At 40.1% G+C, this 17267-nt stretch overlaps 1 protein-coding gene across 1 annotated transcript in view; it reads left to right on the top strand.

The window, feature by feature from the left end:
* Positions 1–790: 790 nt before the first annotated feature.
* Positions 791–17267, top strand: part of sev (receptor protein-tyrosine kinase sevenless) — a 147167-nt gene continuing 130690 nt past the window's right edge. Inside the window, exon 1 of the mRNA XM_071589500.1 lies at positions 791–961. Within this exon, the coding sequence (XP_071445601.1) occupies positions 791–961 (171 nt within the window). The remainder of the gene's footprint in view (positions 962–17267) is intronic.

Here is a 17267-nt window from a genome sequence, read left to right as displayed (position 1 = left end):
CACGACTAGCCAGCGTGCCCCGGCCGACCTCTCCCCCGCCCCCGACCGCCACCTCCAATCCGCCCCCTCCCTCAGCACCCCCTCTTGCCAACGGCCCCGAACGTCCTCTTCCTCCGACCAGTTTCAGTTGACGGGCAAACCCCGAGTCACGCACATACTAGCAATCGCTCCTTCCGCTTCGATCCCTCGGTAAGGGTGAATTCCGAAGGCATGTAACAGTCGACGCGCTCTGCGGCGAGGAGATCGCGAATCTTGAGGAGTCCTGGACAGCTTGCCACGCTCATCAATACGACCGGATTGCGGGGAAATAGTGTCGTGCTCGGGAAGACATTACGAGGGAGAAAAATTATTCATTTCTCCTGCTCTCGCCAACTCAACGAACAGATCTGGACATCTGGGGGAGAGAGAGGGGGGATAGTGTGAGAAGACAAAGTCGTGCTCGCTCCTATGTGTTCCGTGTCCGACACTCAGCCGCGGGCGGAGATGGATGGACACCTGTGCTCCCGGGAACTTTGAAAGCCGCGGCGGGTGCGCCGATGGCGAAACGGGCCATGTAGCGGCGTGACTTGAGATTCGCCCGTTTTTTTTTCTTCCCAGTTTTCATCCAAAAGACCACCTAGTCGCGAGTGTCCTCCCGTATCTGGTTTCTCGTTTCGATTTCCCTTCGCGGACGATTCGCGAGTGATAGTACGCGTCGCCGCGGTTCCGTCCGGAATCGGACGTGAAGCGTTGCGGGTGGGGCGGCGGGGAAAAGAAGTTTGAGGGACTCGGACATCCGTCGGCGGGAGCCATGGGATCCCGGCTGCCATGGATATCTTCCCTACTCCTTGTCATCCTCGCGTGGTGCATCGGGGTGACGGGCAAGGCGTCCACGGGTGCCTCCGCCGCATCCGCCAGCGCCGCCGCCGCGGCATCCAAGGCTGTGGTCCTCGAAGCGTGCGAGCGGAAGTGCGCCGTGCAGGTGAGAAACGGACTGCCGAGAGTGTCGGCCGCTCTTCGGCGCCACCCAGAGTCTCCGAAATTGAGGGTGTGTCGAGCGGGCGCCATCTAAATCACCGCTCGGACCCGAAATTCTCGGTAGAATTTACGCAATGTGGCATTCCCTTTGAGAGAGAGAGAGAGCGACCACGCACAGCTGTGCGCTCCGAGCTTTCGGATGGTGTGGACCATTTTCGGACTTGTATGTCAGTCAATTAAATAGAGGGGGACTCTTTAGAGAATACATTAATTATTATGTTTACAGCGGAGAAACATTAGTATACAGCGCTGAGCTAGTTTAGTCCGCAAGAAGTCAATTAAAACTCCAATTACTCAACGTTGACTATTTTTTTAAATTGTTCTCAAGCGCATTCAGGAAGGTAGAATATTTAAATTGATTGATTCTTTTTGTCTTGAATTGTCAAACTCTTACGAGCTTGTAACTGAGACAGCACAATTTTTTTGGTGAATTTTAAACATTTTAGCGCGAATCAACTAACCAGCTATCTACATCCTCTATATGACCTCTTAAAAGCCACCCTGAAGAAGTTTACTTCGGGCTTAACCCAATATAGGTTTTCTCCTGATAATTAAAAAAATGATTCGGATATCCATTTTTGTTGTAATTATAATAGAAAGATGTTGTTTTTTATTTTCGGCGCCAATGAATGTGGTTATTTACCTTAAAATTCCTTCATGGAAAATGAAATTATCTTTGAGCAATTTGACAGATAGCGAATGAATTTTCATATGGATTTTCCTTTATTATTAGCGAATTTATTTCTCTTTTTATTTTCAATAGTATATAGTCCGTTCGCCATCCGATCACATATTTAAAATCATTTGTAGCAGTAAAGTTAATTAAGTGTACATTGGAAACAAAAATTCTATGTCGAAAGTCAATAGAATAATGAGGACCATTACTCACGTAATTGTAAATTTTTGCCTTAATCATTTTATAGGGGAGTGGTAGACCAGTGATTAAACCGCTGGGATACTTGCTGGAGGACCCGGTTTTGATTCTGGATGACGCTTTTGGGCACCCTCAGCTTCATTCTGTCTGTGTGAGTTTTTGAGGACGGGGTTTTCTTGGGAACTACAGGCAGCAATGAAAATGAGAATTGACTCCCTATTTGGGTATTTCAAGTTTCGTTGGATTTAGTTCTGGGAGAGCTCCATCCCTCCCATCTAATAGATGAGCACCATGCCATCCGTCATCTATCAGACCAACCTTCGGGTTTATTACTGTGGATTGTGGTGGTATTGTTTTTTGAACTGATTAAAAAATTATTTATCGAAGTAATTTTCTTTCAACTTTTTCAAATTTATATTCTAATATTGCGAGCATCTCAAAATTAAGATTCACTGATATCAACGATCTCTTAATTTCACTAAACAATACTGTACAAATAATATGGTTTTCAGCTGCTCCTGGGAATTTTGTCATTTTTCCAAAATATTCAAACGGGATAAAAGGTACGAGGGCATAGCTGAATTATGAGAATTTACTTCTTAATGCCATTATTTATCGAATCATTGAAAGCATCAAAATGAAGTAAATTTAAGTCATGAGTTACGGACCTTACGGCTATTTTTTTCAAGAAAACCCGTCGAGTTGGTGGCTGAAGGAAAGCAAGCTCAATTTTCCTTTGCATAAATTCTAAATGAGCTCACTCCTTACATTTATCTTTCCTTGACATTTCTCGAAAAACCGGTCCAATGAGTCTTGGACTATAGGGTCGCATATTATAATTACAGAGCACACAAGATATTAAACTCGAATAAAGCATGTACGTCCGAGATATTTCTTTCTAGAATATTTTTTTTCTCCGTACAAGACATGCCGAACTCGTTTGATGCAAATATTCATAATTTTCGTTGCAAAAATTTTGACAAAAAAGAGCACCTTTACGATACTCCGATGTAAGAAGCGAATGTACGCATGGCATCCTTCACGTAAAATTCATATCGCAATTGATGAGAAATTACTAACCCGCGTTCATACAACCTTGGACCATAATTCATTGCATTCGGAATGGAGGTTATGTACAAAGTATTTTATATGGATAAATTTACATCTATGCAGACAATCTGTACCCATTCAATTGCATTTTGTTACACCACTTTCATGTTTTCTGCTGGTACAGATGCCCACTCTCAAATTTTATCCACTTTTTTATTACGTTCGGGAGCCATCAGCAAACATTTTTAATTAAATGTGAAGGTCTTTCCTATTAAATATATTTTTCAAAGATGACTCTCAAATTGAGTCCCTTTATTTGTTCACAATTATATCAATAGTCATGGCCTTACCGCAAAAGAACATTTTCATGCGTGAATTATTGCGATTGTACGGTTGGAATTCAACCAATTTTTGGTAAATGGAATTGATTATTCTATGTTTTGCGTTAATGGTGTATGCTGTTTTTTGTCAATATTTTACAATTTCTCATTTCTTCCAACTAATAGAGAATAAAAAGAAAATGCAAGAAAACCACGAGTTTTACCAAAAGATTTATCAATTTCCACTTGCAGTGCATTGGCTGCCGGAAAAAGTATTGTGAAACGCGAAATATGTCTTAATTTTACTAATGTGTACAACATAACTGCCAGTTTTCTCCAAAAATATTAATTTTTTTCCATATGCAGTTCCAATTCATTTAAGTAATATTTTCACAAAATATTTTGATAAATCAATTGGGTACTCTCAGTTTTTGAATATTCTTAAACCTGAGGCCAGATGAATTTCCAGTTATAAGAAACAATAAATCGTGTTACGAGTAAGTCGATGGCAAAAAAGTCATTGCTGATATCACACTGAGCGAGATCTCCAGGGGTGAAAGTGATAAAAAGGAATTCAAAGAATACGTTTCTGTACAAATTGTTTCTTTATTCCTCCCAAAATATTTATTTGTAATCATGATGTATTTATAATGCTGAATATATATGTAAATTACGTATATCAAATTCATCTATGATTCACTTCAATCGCCGCTTTTTAAAAAAGTGAACTTTAGAAGCGATGTCACCTAGGCATTACAAGTAGGGAGCTGTAAAAAACCGGCTTCAGCTGAATGCTCAACATCGCCTGCATCTTATTGAAATTTCTTTCTACTTATTCCCTCTACTGTTTGCTATACTTTCAATTGCCAAAATGGTCGAATCGAAGAACAGAGTTAAAGAATCCAATTTTTCACTCTTGTCGGTTTTTTAGTCCGGTCAACCTAAGTCAGGAAGTAATTTTGGAATCACGAAACCCAAAAACGAACTCAATCCGAACATCAGCAGAGGCTGTTCAAACATCAAAACAAGAAATATCTGGAAAAAGTAAACAAGCTCCTCTGATTTACGAAATATTTGGGGGACCTAAAAACGGGAGCCAAAATAAAGACTAAGGCACTCCGTTTGCCTATTTTTACACTATACGCTGAATTAATCAGAAGCTCTAGGTAAAGGAAGAGTTCAGTTTGTGTAGTACATAGCCGCTGGGACTCATTAGTCTTAGAACAAACCACTTTCGAAAGCATGAACAGTCATATAACCGCTTCAATAATTATCGAGTACATCGTCAAGTTAAGGGAATACGAGGATGGAGTTCTACTGTTAAATCTGGGTTCAAATCTCGCCCTCGTCAACAACTTTTTGGAAAAATTTCCTACCCCTATGAATACTTCGTCCTTCAATAGGTATTTACATCTTTTGTAGATTAAGGTCTTGTACCTGATTAAAATGTCGCCCTATTGAAAGTAAATAATTTGGTAACAGTCTTTTTTAATTTTATTTTTATGTGAATAATGAAATATTTTAATTTATAGCGACGTAAGTTCATTTAATTCGTGACAGCCCAATTAGCAGGATATTATTAAACTATAAATGAAAAATAAGGACCAGCTCTGCAACTTTGCATCATATTATTGACTGATATCAATATCATTTCTCTTTAGTATGTTCTACTCGAGATTTCACTAAAGCAGTACTTGTTTTTAAAACCTTGTAAAAATAAAATAAACCGCTCACTAAAAAATAATAAAGTGGAAGGTCTTTAAAGAGTCATATAGAATCGTAATCGTACGAATACCATGTTATGTGGAATCGGCGATCCTTATCCCGGCTGTGTCGTGAAAGTGTCGGAAACCGAGACGGAAGAGGGATAATTTGTATTCATCGGATTCTTAGGCCAATCACTCATTAAGGGTTCTTGTAAGAATACGGATAGTTCTTCACCGTTGGGCTCGCGATTCTCGAAGTAAGCAGTTTTCTAGGTTAAAAAAAAGGCCGACCGCAAAGCCAGATACACTGTTCGGTGTTTCGCTCACGACACAGATCGCCAGAATCTTAAATTATTCTGAACTCCTTCATTGGTGATCCGATGCGTTAGCAGAGAGACGAAACGTGAAGAGTCTCTCCAGTTTTCGTCAGTTTTTTTAAACTACTACCTGTATTGTGTTATTAACATAATTCAGCAGATTTAAAATTAATGGTATATGTTTTACGAACATTTTTGTTTTAAGAAGTCTCAAGTAAATTTATTTTTATGAGAGACGATATTCAATGTGAGGCTTAAATAGAAGAATCAAACAAATCAAAAATATTCCTAGGAAAATGACTTTACGTGAAAACTTTGGAACGCGAAAATATTATTTCTGCATGGTTTTAGTTAACATAAGTTATCTTCTATTCTTAATTTTTATGTACAATAAAAGTCGAAAGTTTGAACTAAAAGGTATATAATACAGTATTTGCCCAATGCGCCACTTCCTTTTATTTTGTCGATATTGCTCGAAGGCCCGGATGGCCCGTGAATGGCCCGGAGGTGGCTAGCACATAATTAAACTTTCAGACAATTTCAGAACTCCTATATCAGCGATTCATCGTCAAGAACCTGTTTTTCTTCACTCTGAACCGCGCAACATAATTGAATTTGGGAGGAAAACGTAAAACAAACGCGTCCGATGTAAACACCCAAACTGCACCAAACACTGCCGTAGGCAAAGGGAAAGGGGCGTTGACGAGGCACCTCGAAATTGTTTCCTGTAAATGCTACAAACAGCGCATGGCAACCAATAGACATTAGACGTGAGATTATTTATGCTCAGCAGACTTGTGTTCGCGAGTCCCCACTTCAATAACGGCACATGACCCGGACTTGGTTTTACAAACAAGCGTCCCCTTGGTGACGGATGGCGACTAGGAACAGTGAATGGCCCGGAGGTGACGGGGGAGCGAGAGTCGGCCCTGCTCAGGGTCTCGCACTCGAAGAGATGACGGACTGAATGGTACGGGGAGATGTGGGGGCAGTAGAGGAACCCACGAGGGACGTCTTCTTCACTGGGCTGCAAGCTATGCATGTACGAGAGAAATTACGACGAAACAGGTCCAAGTGGTGGATGGAACCACATGGGAGTCACGTCGAAAGATGTATTTTTTTCTACTTCTCCGGAAGATTTGTGAGTGGATCGCTAGATGCATAGACAGATTTTTTTATGCATTTCGATATTTTCACATACATGTAGTACACGCATAGAGTTCAACCAAACAAGGCCAAAATTTTCACTTAACGAAAGAGTTATTCAAGTGGTGTCCTTGACAGTGCTCGAGATTCATATCTCATCCATGAATAGCGTTGTTGGCATGCATTGACAGCATGGAATCCTCTTGATTCTCCAAAGGAACCAAGATGAAATGATCTTTCAGCTAGGGTCACCACTAAGGACTTTTTTCCGTGGTAGTTATAACAGTAATAATAAAATATATAAAATTCAAATTTTATAATATATGCAAATCAACTTGCATTTACATTTATTCGTCACTTTTAAATAATCTGCACCTCGCTTGGTAACGATATGGTTGTTTAAAATATAATATGTATCTAAAAGCCTATACATAAATTGTGTATCTTTAGCCAAACGTATTCAGATCGGTTCTAAGAATTCTGCTATTTATTTGTGTGTCCAGAGCTAGGACGCCACTAGTCAGGTACGTCACGAGGTAAACATTTAATGCGTGAGATATCTACCTTACCGCACTAAGTAAAACTATTCGGGCTCATGACGTTGTAATGTATAATATGTTTAAGGAAAATCACATAACCGGCAAGGTTGACATGCCCAAAGGAAAACCAGTATTTTATTTAAGGACGAATATTTTCTAATGCTGAACGAACTCGTACAATGAATTGCTCCTTAGCGACGGATGAAACCTAAGAACACTGACATAACTTTGGGGATATTGCAAAAACTTTTGAGGTGCGCTCCAAAGCTAACGTTATAATGGAAATAAGGACGATGTCGCGGGACTCACTTTCATTTCTTTTGACACCATGGAAGCCTTTGAAGTTCTCTGAGGCGGCAAATGCGATTTAAGGACACGCATTTGAATTTTTTAAATCCAAGCATACCAGTTCTTCCCCTCTGTGTAGAGTGTCATAATTATTCGAAGAATTAACTGATAGATAATGGTTGGAAATTGCGATTTAAACATTTATTTTATTGTGTGAAGATGATTCTTGTAGAAGTGATAAAGTTGAAACGTTGCCTCACATAGGTAAATAATGGATAGCATAATTATTTACATGGCAATGTGATGGGATTGGCCATCGAAACTGACAGAGATACGTTAGAAGTAGTAACGCTACCGCCAAAGATAAAATTTCGGTTAGTTTGTAGTTCTGGAAATCATTTCTAGGGAGCTGACCTCTAGGAGTCTAGTTCTGAGAGATTTAATTATTAACCCTGCTTCTTTTTTAATGCTTATACATCGCGTTAATAGTTAAGACGTCGCCAAGACGGATTTACAATATTCGATATCAATTTCGAAATAATTTTGTAGCCATTATTTGATATCAAGGCATGGGTCGATTTTTTACCGAATAATACGCTATATTAAAAGATATGACCATGATATCACTAGCCGGTAGTAGTTATTCCATTTCATCAGTTTTTATCTCGATGTCCTTTAGTCTAAAAATAGAACCATGCGAAATTTTGCGAAAATTTAATATTTTAATCATCTCCAAGCAACGCAGCTATAAGTAAATGTTCTCGTTAACATGCAGTATATTTTCAGTGGAATGATTTCGGTGGTTGCACAGCTCCTGCTCCGCAAAATATTAATATTTCCATTAGTGAAAATGAAAACAGTTTGATTAGTTATTGCCTAAGCAAGCGTCTTGTTAAATTTGGTCTAAATTGTACAAACAGGCTATAGGTTTGCATAGCATGGGCTTCTGGATTTGGAAAGCTAGCGTAGTAGGCATTGTCTTCCTGAGCTATTTTGATTTGTACGTTGTGGTGTTTCATATTGAATATAATCCATCCCGAAATTTAATGTGTCTTTAAGCAATTTGTAGTAACTGCCGGTAGCTACTAGAAGTAAAATCTAAAGCTGACAACACGATCAATAATTGTAATTGAAGAAAACTAATTCGTTCCACATGCACCATGACTTCGATGGTTGATTGAAAGCGAGATTTGACAAGAAAAAGTATGAACTTGAAAATTCACGAATAATACATCTTTCGAAATAAAAGGAAAATGAAAATAAAGAAATTAAACAAAGAAAGGGCTGAGATGATTGTGAACTTCATGTTGAATCCGCGATTTTAAACTGCGCTTTCCTCCTCACAAACGGAAAGAAGTGTCAGTAGTGAACCGTGAAAAGGAAAAAAGTGAGCGCATAAAGTGCCGCACATGAGACCCAGAACACTCAATTTAACGGCCCATTAAAGCCGAAACGAAGTTTGTCCGAAAGAAGATTGTTGATGCCACTGAGGCGGGGAGGAGTTGTGGGACATTTATGCACGAGGGCGAGTTTTCTGGAAAGGCATTAGCAGCTTGGGGTGTTCGTGAAACATGAAACCGAAATTAGTGACTGGGGAGAGGGCGTGTAGGGGCGAGGGAAGGGAGATGGGTGAGGCGAGGGCGTCCGTCAACGGAAGGCGCCGAGGGAGTAAGAAATAGGTAGGGCCGGGGCGCATTCCAGCGTTAAGTATTTGCAGAGCCGAAAGAGAGCTAAAGATAAGAAAGGAAGAGGCTGATGGAAAGTGAAATTAAAGATCGATAACAGCGCTGACGTGTGATGACATGTGAATTTGGGTAGAGATATTACAAAATAGTTAGTTCTAAATGACCCTGGCAGAGGAAAACTAAAATCAATTCTCAATTCATGGGAAGCCGGAAAAAGCGTTGAAGCATTTTGATTAATTTTTCGGAAAATGGAATTTGTACGGGAATTTACCCCAGAAGATACTGAAAATCAACATAAAACAAAGCAAAAATTACAAAAGTTCTAACTGATAAATTACAAAAGTTCTAATTGATAAATTACAAAAGTTCTAACTAATAAATTTTAATGAGTTTTCCGTAATTGGTGACAAGTTTTACAAGAAAAAACACGTACGCCATTATTTCGTACCGTTTTTATCATCCAAACAAATTTTCTATTCACGCTTCCATCATCTATATCCCTCTTTTATGTCTCTATTCCATGTTTGCAAATGTCGACTAGTTAAAGGATTAATAAGATTAAACCTAATTATTTTAAATTCAAAACGCTAGTACCAGAACTGAAGAAGTATCATAAAGTGGAGGGCGTAAGAATAAATGGAAAACACGCTTAAATTGGTCAAGTTAAATGTAGTTTCGAAAAACCTGAGCACATCTCCTACTTATAGGTGTACTATTTACTTAAAATCATCTATATAGAGTAGTTAATCTTTAATAAAATATGCATTTGCGTTTCAATGTCTTCTGCTCAATTTTCATTTATATAAATTATATTTATATAGATTGAATAGTTCGTGAATTCAGTGATAAATCACAAGAGCAGTAATTTAAAGTAAAGCTAATTCGATAAAAATTAAGAATAATAGTTAATAAGAATTCATCAAAATTACGCTTCTAATTTTTATTTTACGTCAACATATTAATTGAGTAATGACGACACTTAATATTTTCAAAAATATTCCCGAAATATTCTGCAAATATCATCTGATATCGGAAGGAGAAAGTGATTTAATTCGTCACCTCGGTAGCCACCGCGTCAAAAAATAATTATAAAGCATCAGGGAGAAAATTAATGAATAGATGGATACAGAACACCGATTTTAATATGCTGGCTATAGAATTTACTAATTACAAAAAACAATGAACCGTCCCAGTTATCCCGTCACCGAACCCGAGGTTTAGCGTGTTCCACCAACTTCTGGTGCGAATTTCTAGGTGATTATTTTAATGTGATATAACCTATTTCAAATATCGAGGGATAAAGTGAAATATTTCTTCATGATACCTGTAGAGCATCTGAAAACTCAGATTTCCCGACTATCGACGTACGTCAATAGTTATTGACATGGCCAGATCAAGTTTTCTCATCCTGCATCTATGTTTAAAGGAGACGAATTGTTCCGCTGGATACATTAGTTCATCGGCTGTGAAATGCGACTAAAAGTGACCAAATGGTAGTTAAAACGCTTCCTACGGGGAGAAGGGAAGAGAACACGATCGGGTTCTATGAATTAGACCAAAAAAATTCGAAGAGGCGTCTTTTTCAGCAGTGTGGTGGTTGCATGGAAACCAAGATAAACATAGTATAAATAAAAACACGCACCATACCGTCTGTGTGGGGAGGGACTTGAAGGGAGGTCGGAAGGGGGGAAGAGAGGGACCCTCTGAAGACACCGAAGGGACGACAAATACAAAATAGTGGGAGGATGGGCGTAAAAAAATTCGTGGGGAAACAGACGAACCGTCTCCCTCCGCTTGTTTTTGCCCGCCCAATATGGAGATTGACAAGATGCATGACTGAGAGATGCAGGGGATGGGGAGGGGAGAGAAGATCGGAGGGTGGGAGGGGGAAAAAGAGGAGGAAAGGCCCTCTTTCTCTTCCCGCTTTCCAAGACGTGACCCATGCACACGACCGTGAGTTTAAGGACAGAGGGGAAGGCGAGGCGCCTCCTCGATATCGGCCGCTTTTTATCGCCGCTAACCCGACCCCCGCCCTAAGGCAGACTCCACGGCGACCGCAGCAGCTCAGGGGTCAAGCAGCGCCGCGCGAGCGGGAGAGCGCAGTTGTGGAGGGAACGCGACCAGGAGGCGGCCGGAGGGAAAGGGTGGGAGAGCATTCTTCCTCTGACTTCCATAGAAAAACCTTTGGCTATTACGGCACGGATACGAAACTCCCGACTTGAGCGGAAGTAACGTTGGGAAGACCAAGGGCCACGAGTGATTAAATCGATTCCGATGAAAACGAAGCTGTGAGGGCCGTTGGCTTGCAAGACGCGGAAGGTGTGTCATCCCACGACCGATAACAGCAAAAGGAAGGGAAAAACTACGATATTGATACGTCTGTCAACAGAGGCATCCATTAACAGAGAGGAATGTCATAAGGACAGAATTAAAACGAACTAATATTTTTTAACTCGTCGTTTGTGAAAGTTTTCATGTGCCTGATATGCATCCAAAATAAAACCATGACCAACGAGTTTGATATTATCAATTATAGCAAATAATTTTTAATTAGATATTTTTTGAATTTACAAATTATTTTAATTATTTTACCTGTACATATTGTGAATAAAAATTGAAAAACACTTATTTTCTGTTTCATACCTGGGGTGGACTTTCAGGGTACCGCAAGGAAAAGTGCATAAGTTGAAGAAGTAATTTAGTTCGCGACATGAAATTCAAAAAAGCCCTATCCAACATTTAATATCAACGGACACTTCTCTCCCCCTCTGTTAAATGTACTTCAAACATATTATTGATGGGCCATGGAGAAATATATCGATATAAGAGACCGATCGGGTATCCTCAGATATCGATACATCCTCTCTCTCCACAAGAACTGTATTTCCAGGTTTAATTTCTTCTGTGCACTATTTTTTCACTGATTTTATCTCATTCCCAAAGGTATGTTTTGTCTCCTCGATCCATCCGTTTTCTGTTAAGTGTTTTTTTAGGGCTTAGTTGCGACGCAGGTAATCGGGGACAAACAATTTGTTCTCCCTTGAAAACCGTGCGACTGTTTCAAGTATTACGCGGACTTTTTGTGGGAAGTTATTTCTCTATAGATGACCAGGGGTGACGGGAGAGACGGTAGAGACGGGGATGAGGGCGTGGGAGTTTTATGCCGTAAGTTGAAGTGACGGAACGGACTGGGAACTCCAGTATTGCTGATATTTTTGACATGTCATACTATGACTGGATGGTTCATTTTCCAACATCATTCTATCTAGAGAACTTTGCCGTCTCAATGTTTTCAGTTACTTTCGAATGAAATTATTCCAATGATTTCGGAAATGAATCGACGAGCTTTTCAAAATGTTACGTTCAGATGAAAGTGAATTGTTTCCAAGTTCTTCGTATCGATTTTTTTAAACGATTAAATTAAGTCTCGAGTGCTGTATCTACACTATGGACCCGGATCGTGCGATTAATGGCCGTTCCCTTCCGACCGGATGGAGGGCCCGTAAATAAATATGTTTTTGGAAAAATGAGAGATGAAAGTGGACGGGGTCGTTTTAAAATGGGGGTTCGCGTGTGAATGAGATAGAGGTATTTGTATGGGTGGGGGGCGGGCTTGGTGAGTGTAATGAGATGGGTTAAAGATGCGGGGAGTGGTGTGGTGTGGGGTCGATGGCTGGGAGAGGGCATGTGAGGGAAAGAGTAGGTGGGAAAGTTTGTTCGAAACGGGCGGCAACGGAGGGAAAATGGGGGTCAAATTAAATGGGAAAAGAGAAGAGACTCGCCATGCGTTCCTTTTTTGCTCTCTCTCTCTCCTCGAGTGTTTGACGAGCAATAAGTCAAACGAGCGCACGCCCTAAAGGTTCCTTCACAAAAACGCCCAGTTTTTTTTGTACATTCGGTCAGAGAATTAAGCGTACAAACACTAAAAAAATGTTCGAAATTGACTCAAATTGAAGAATATATCTATCTCCCCCCAGCTCCTCTCTCCCTGTCTCATTCGCACCCGCCATGGTGGAGTAAATTCTGATTAAATTATTTCTGAAGAGTACACGGGAGAGAGATGACGGTAGAGGCGGTGACGAGTGGCGGTGATGATTCAAGGGTGTCACCAGCTCCTCGGCAGGCTCTGACCATCCAACGCGAACTGGCCTTAACCAGACGCACACGTGAATTGAAAACTGTTGGGACACGCCATAGAGTTCATGATTTAAAAAATTAAACTCGGACCCCCTTCGCTGCTGTGAGTTAGGGATTTCGAACACCCCAGCTGCGGGCTCGTCCATTTAATTTCCCTTCACAATATAAAGTTGTTTAGAGCACGTAGGCAAATTATTGTTCTAGGGAATGAGAACATCATCCACTAGAACACTCAATAACGAGACTGATAAATGTCGACGTAATTACATTAAACCCGGTAGGAGAGAATGTACTTTCGCAGTAAGGCAATAGAAAAACCAAAATAATGCAAGTATACGAGCATCGTATTGCTGCATTTCTGAAAATACTATGTTAATCGAAAGATTTTGAGCTCTAGACCGAAAATGTTTAAATTACTACCCCCATCATCTTAAACTTATAAATGTGACTATGGCTCAATCCCAATGCTCCAATTAGGTTTAAAGTCTTCTATTTTAATCCTCATTGTTTTTCATTAGTATTCGTTGTAGTTGAAGTAGCGGAAAAGTTCAAAACATTTTGCTCAAGCCTAATGTTTTTATCATTCGTTATCAATTTACATGAATTATTAAAAAGACCATTTTGATATTGGGCGAAGAGTAAAATTAGTATCTTTTTACTCAATATCGAGCGATAGAACTGGAATCTAATCTGCATTTAAGTAGACCCTAGCCACTCACATTTTTAGGTTTAGGATAACACGCGGAAAGTGCTGCTTTTATGAATTCTCCACTACGGAGCCTTTCCACTGCATATTCTAGCATTAGTGGATATTACCAATTGGATAATCGATGACGACGCAAAGTTAATAAGAATTTGAGTTCCAAAGAAACTGCGGGAGATGCCGCAACAGTAACTTTTAACGGAGTCATCCGCTAATGTGCATTTCAATGCAACAATTTCAGAGGGTAAAAATCATTCGCCTTGACTGGGATTCGAACCCAGATCCCTCAATATCCGGTCGAGTGCTTCGAAAATTTCAGAGTTCAAGAGGACGCCTCGGTAGCTTAAGTGGCTAAAGCATTCGACCGGATATTGAGGGATCTGGGTTCGAATCCCAGTCAAGGCGAATGATTTTTACCCTCTGAAATTGTTGCATTCAAGAATTTGAGTTTTGAATATACCCGAAAACTTCGCACATGCTGCGATTAGGTCTTCTAATGAGTTGGCTACGCGTTAGAATAAAAATACCTTGCCATTGCGTTTTATTTCATGCAAATTTCAGAACATGAATTAAAAAAATACTTTATCAGAAAAAGGACTGTTTCCATTGTCACTCAACCATGGAGTTATTCCACTAGGTGAAGCCAAAATAGTATTTGTAATTTAACTAATTATGTATCATATAATATAATATTGCTCTCAGCTGAAACTCTATAAAAATAATGCCTATTTCATGGTTCATTTTTGTCTGGCATCAAAAAATGAAACTTACTTTGTATCATCATAATTATTCTGCATTCTATGTCTGTGGTTCCTCCGTATTCTTGAATATTTAAAAATTAACGGGCCTCTATGAATACTTTTTATGATATATGGGATGATCACGAGCTTGGGTGGTAAAAGCGTTTGATAGTTCCCCAAACTTGAAGACCTTACCAGCGTCAAAATACGGAAAGCACACATACACCAATTATTCGAAACCTGACAAATACTATCTCCATGAATGTGGTTTACAGTACCTATTCTCTTCTTAAACCCGCCACGATTCTTTACAGTCTGGTTTCATTTGGGTGCTACATCAATCTATTACCTCTAAATATCCATTTGCGGACTGTCTTCTTCGAAGCCTACCTCTTAAAAACTTTTATTGGTGGAAAGAAATGGTAATAGCATTTCGATCGAGTAAATCAGAAAATATGTATTTTCCGAGGTTGAATCGATTCTTGCTAGCGCATTTATAGAAAGCGCATAGAGGTATGTTTTTAAAAGTGTAGTGTATTCATGTGAAGCACATTACTCCCTTAATGATGGAGTACCCATTACTCAAATAGACAATAACTGCACCGGGCATCACCAAATTGAAGAGGCGCCTTCACCCAATGGAAGAAGGGGTCTCGCCGGCATGAACGAGAGGAGAGTGCCCTGGCTTTGGGGGATGGGTTGGAGGAAGTGCTTCGAAGGGAATCCTCCCCAACCCCCAAATGGGCGGTGCCAATAAACAAAGCGAGCGGAGCACACTTGAAACGCCAATGTCGTCACCGCAGCTGCCGTGACGACGCGCGGCAGAAAGTCTTCTTGAGAATGGGTTACGGATTCCCCGGCGGCGGCGACCATCGCTCGTTCTCCCATCAATGACGCACCCCCCATGCGCCTCCTTTCCCCGCCAACGCTCCCCCCCCCCCACACTCCAGCGCCTTCCCACCCACGCAGGACCGCAACAGAAAGCACCAGTAGCCCAATTGACAAGAAACACGCTCCACTTCCCCGTAAACCCTGCCCCCCCTTTTTCTACTCCCCCGAATCCCGCCCCCCCTCAACCACAACTCAATCGGAGACTTCCAGAGTCAAGAGGCACGGGTCCATCCACAACCCTCTACCTCCTCGGCTTCCCTCTATCCATCTTCCGCCCTCGACACTCAGCCCCCACTATGTATGCATGTGGCAGTCGCTCCCACATACACATAATAGTCAGTAAGACTGTAGCTAGGGAAGCGATCCCAAGAAAAGCGAAGCGGTGAAATATATTAACTGCGAGAAGTGGTATGAACGGAAGGATGCCATTTAAAAGGTTTTTGTCAACAATTATTTGAAGTCGATGATTTTAGTTCAAATGATTGGATTGTTCCATAATAGAGATGACCCTTAGCTAAATTAAATTACGTCAATAAGAGAACATTTTTTGGCAAAAAATACAAATTTTCATATCTGACTTTCCACTTTGTAGATGAGGAAAATTTCCCGTCAATGACGCACCCCCCATGCGTTCCCCCAAGGTTCCTGGGGTTACTTTTTTAACTTTTACGTTACTACTTCATACTGCTCTTCGTATGATGATGTATACCACATTAATCTAGAAATTGAATGATTATTGGATGCCCAGTTATTATTTTTTAATCAGATCCGAATTTAAAAAAGCGCCAACAGGCTCAATATTCTTGTTTCCCCGAGCAATACTACGGCAGCAACTTCAAGGTCACGAATTCAATCTCCAAACAACTTACCTAACACCTAACTTACCGATGCCTATCATTTGAGATACGCTATACATACAGATACAAGTACCTACTCATATTGAGATGACTAGCAGGATACGCGAGAGTAGATGTCAAAGAGTAGTACATCTTGCAACGGATTGGCATTGCGAAAGGTGAAGAGCATATGATTAAAAGTAGGCTATATCCAGCATTAGGTTTAGATATCCTTTTTCTTTACATCATTTCTATTCATAATTAAAACATACCTATACTGTAGAGACAATCATTGCATGCAACAAAAGCCTTTATTAGTAACAACTTAATTTTGAGTTGTGAGGAGCCTGAGGATATATTGCACCGTAACATCGATTCAGAAATATCTATTATGGTTGAGCATGGCATGAAAGGTTAACTTTGGGATAGCCTGCAAGGGTTTTATCTGCCTACAAAAACTGATCATTGCGTACTCTCAGGACTCGATAGATGTGGTAGGCGTGTTTATCATCTAACAGCGTGAACGCTGAATATGAGGAAAAGTATTAACCTCAGATCTTTCCCCGGGCCAAAATATCCCTCTTCTGATCGATTCTAAGATATCCTACTGGTCACATAAATGTAATTAAATAAATATATCAAAACCAAACGCTTGGTTTGGTTCCAAAGGTGATTGCTCATATTGTATATCATCTTAAATGTCAATAGTCTAAATTATGTACGCAGAAGAGATTTTGAGATCGCCCAAGAAATTCTTACGAAGAGATGCTTCCAAAATTATGCTATTGAATAATTGGAGATATTTTCTAGTGGTTCCTTCGTGAATATTAAATATTTTATTTGGCAATAGACGGATCTTGAGTATTAATGCGTAATACATGTATATGTACTATGAAATGACTCCGCAAAAGTCCTTACATGCTCAGTGCTGATAAGTTACGATATTTAGTTACTCTTTCGCGTTCGCCAATAATTGAATACGTGTTGCTAAATCTGCAGCAGCTAGTATTTGTTTTAT

This window comes from Hetaerina americana, unplaced genomic scaffold (genome assembly GCF_022747635.1).
Source record: "Hetaerina americana unplaced genomic scaffold, ioHetAmer1.1.p SCAF_1, whole genome shotgun sequence".
Taxonomy (NCBI): domain Eukaryota; kingdom Metazoa; phylum Arthropoda; class Insecta; order Odonata; family Calopterygidae; genus Hetaerina; species Hetaerina americana.
The sequence above is the reverse complement of the archived record's forward strand: the minus strand, read 5'-3'. Positions and strand labels throughout refer to the sequence as shown.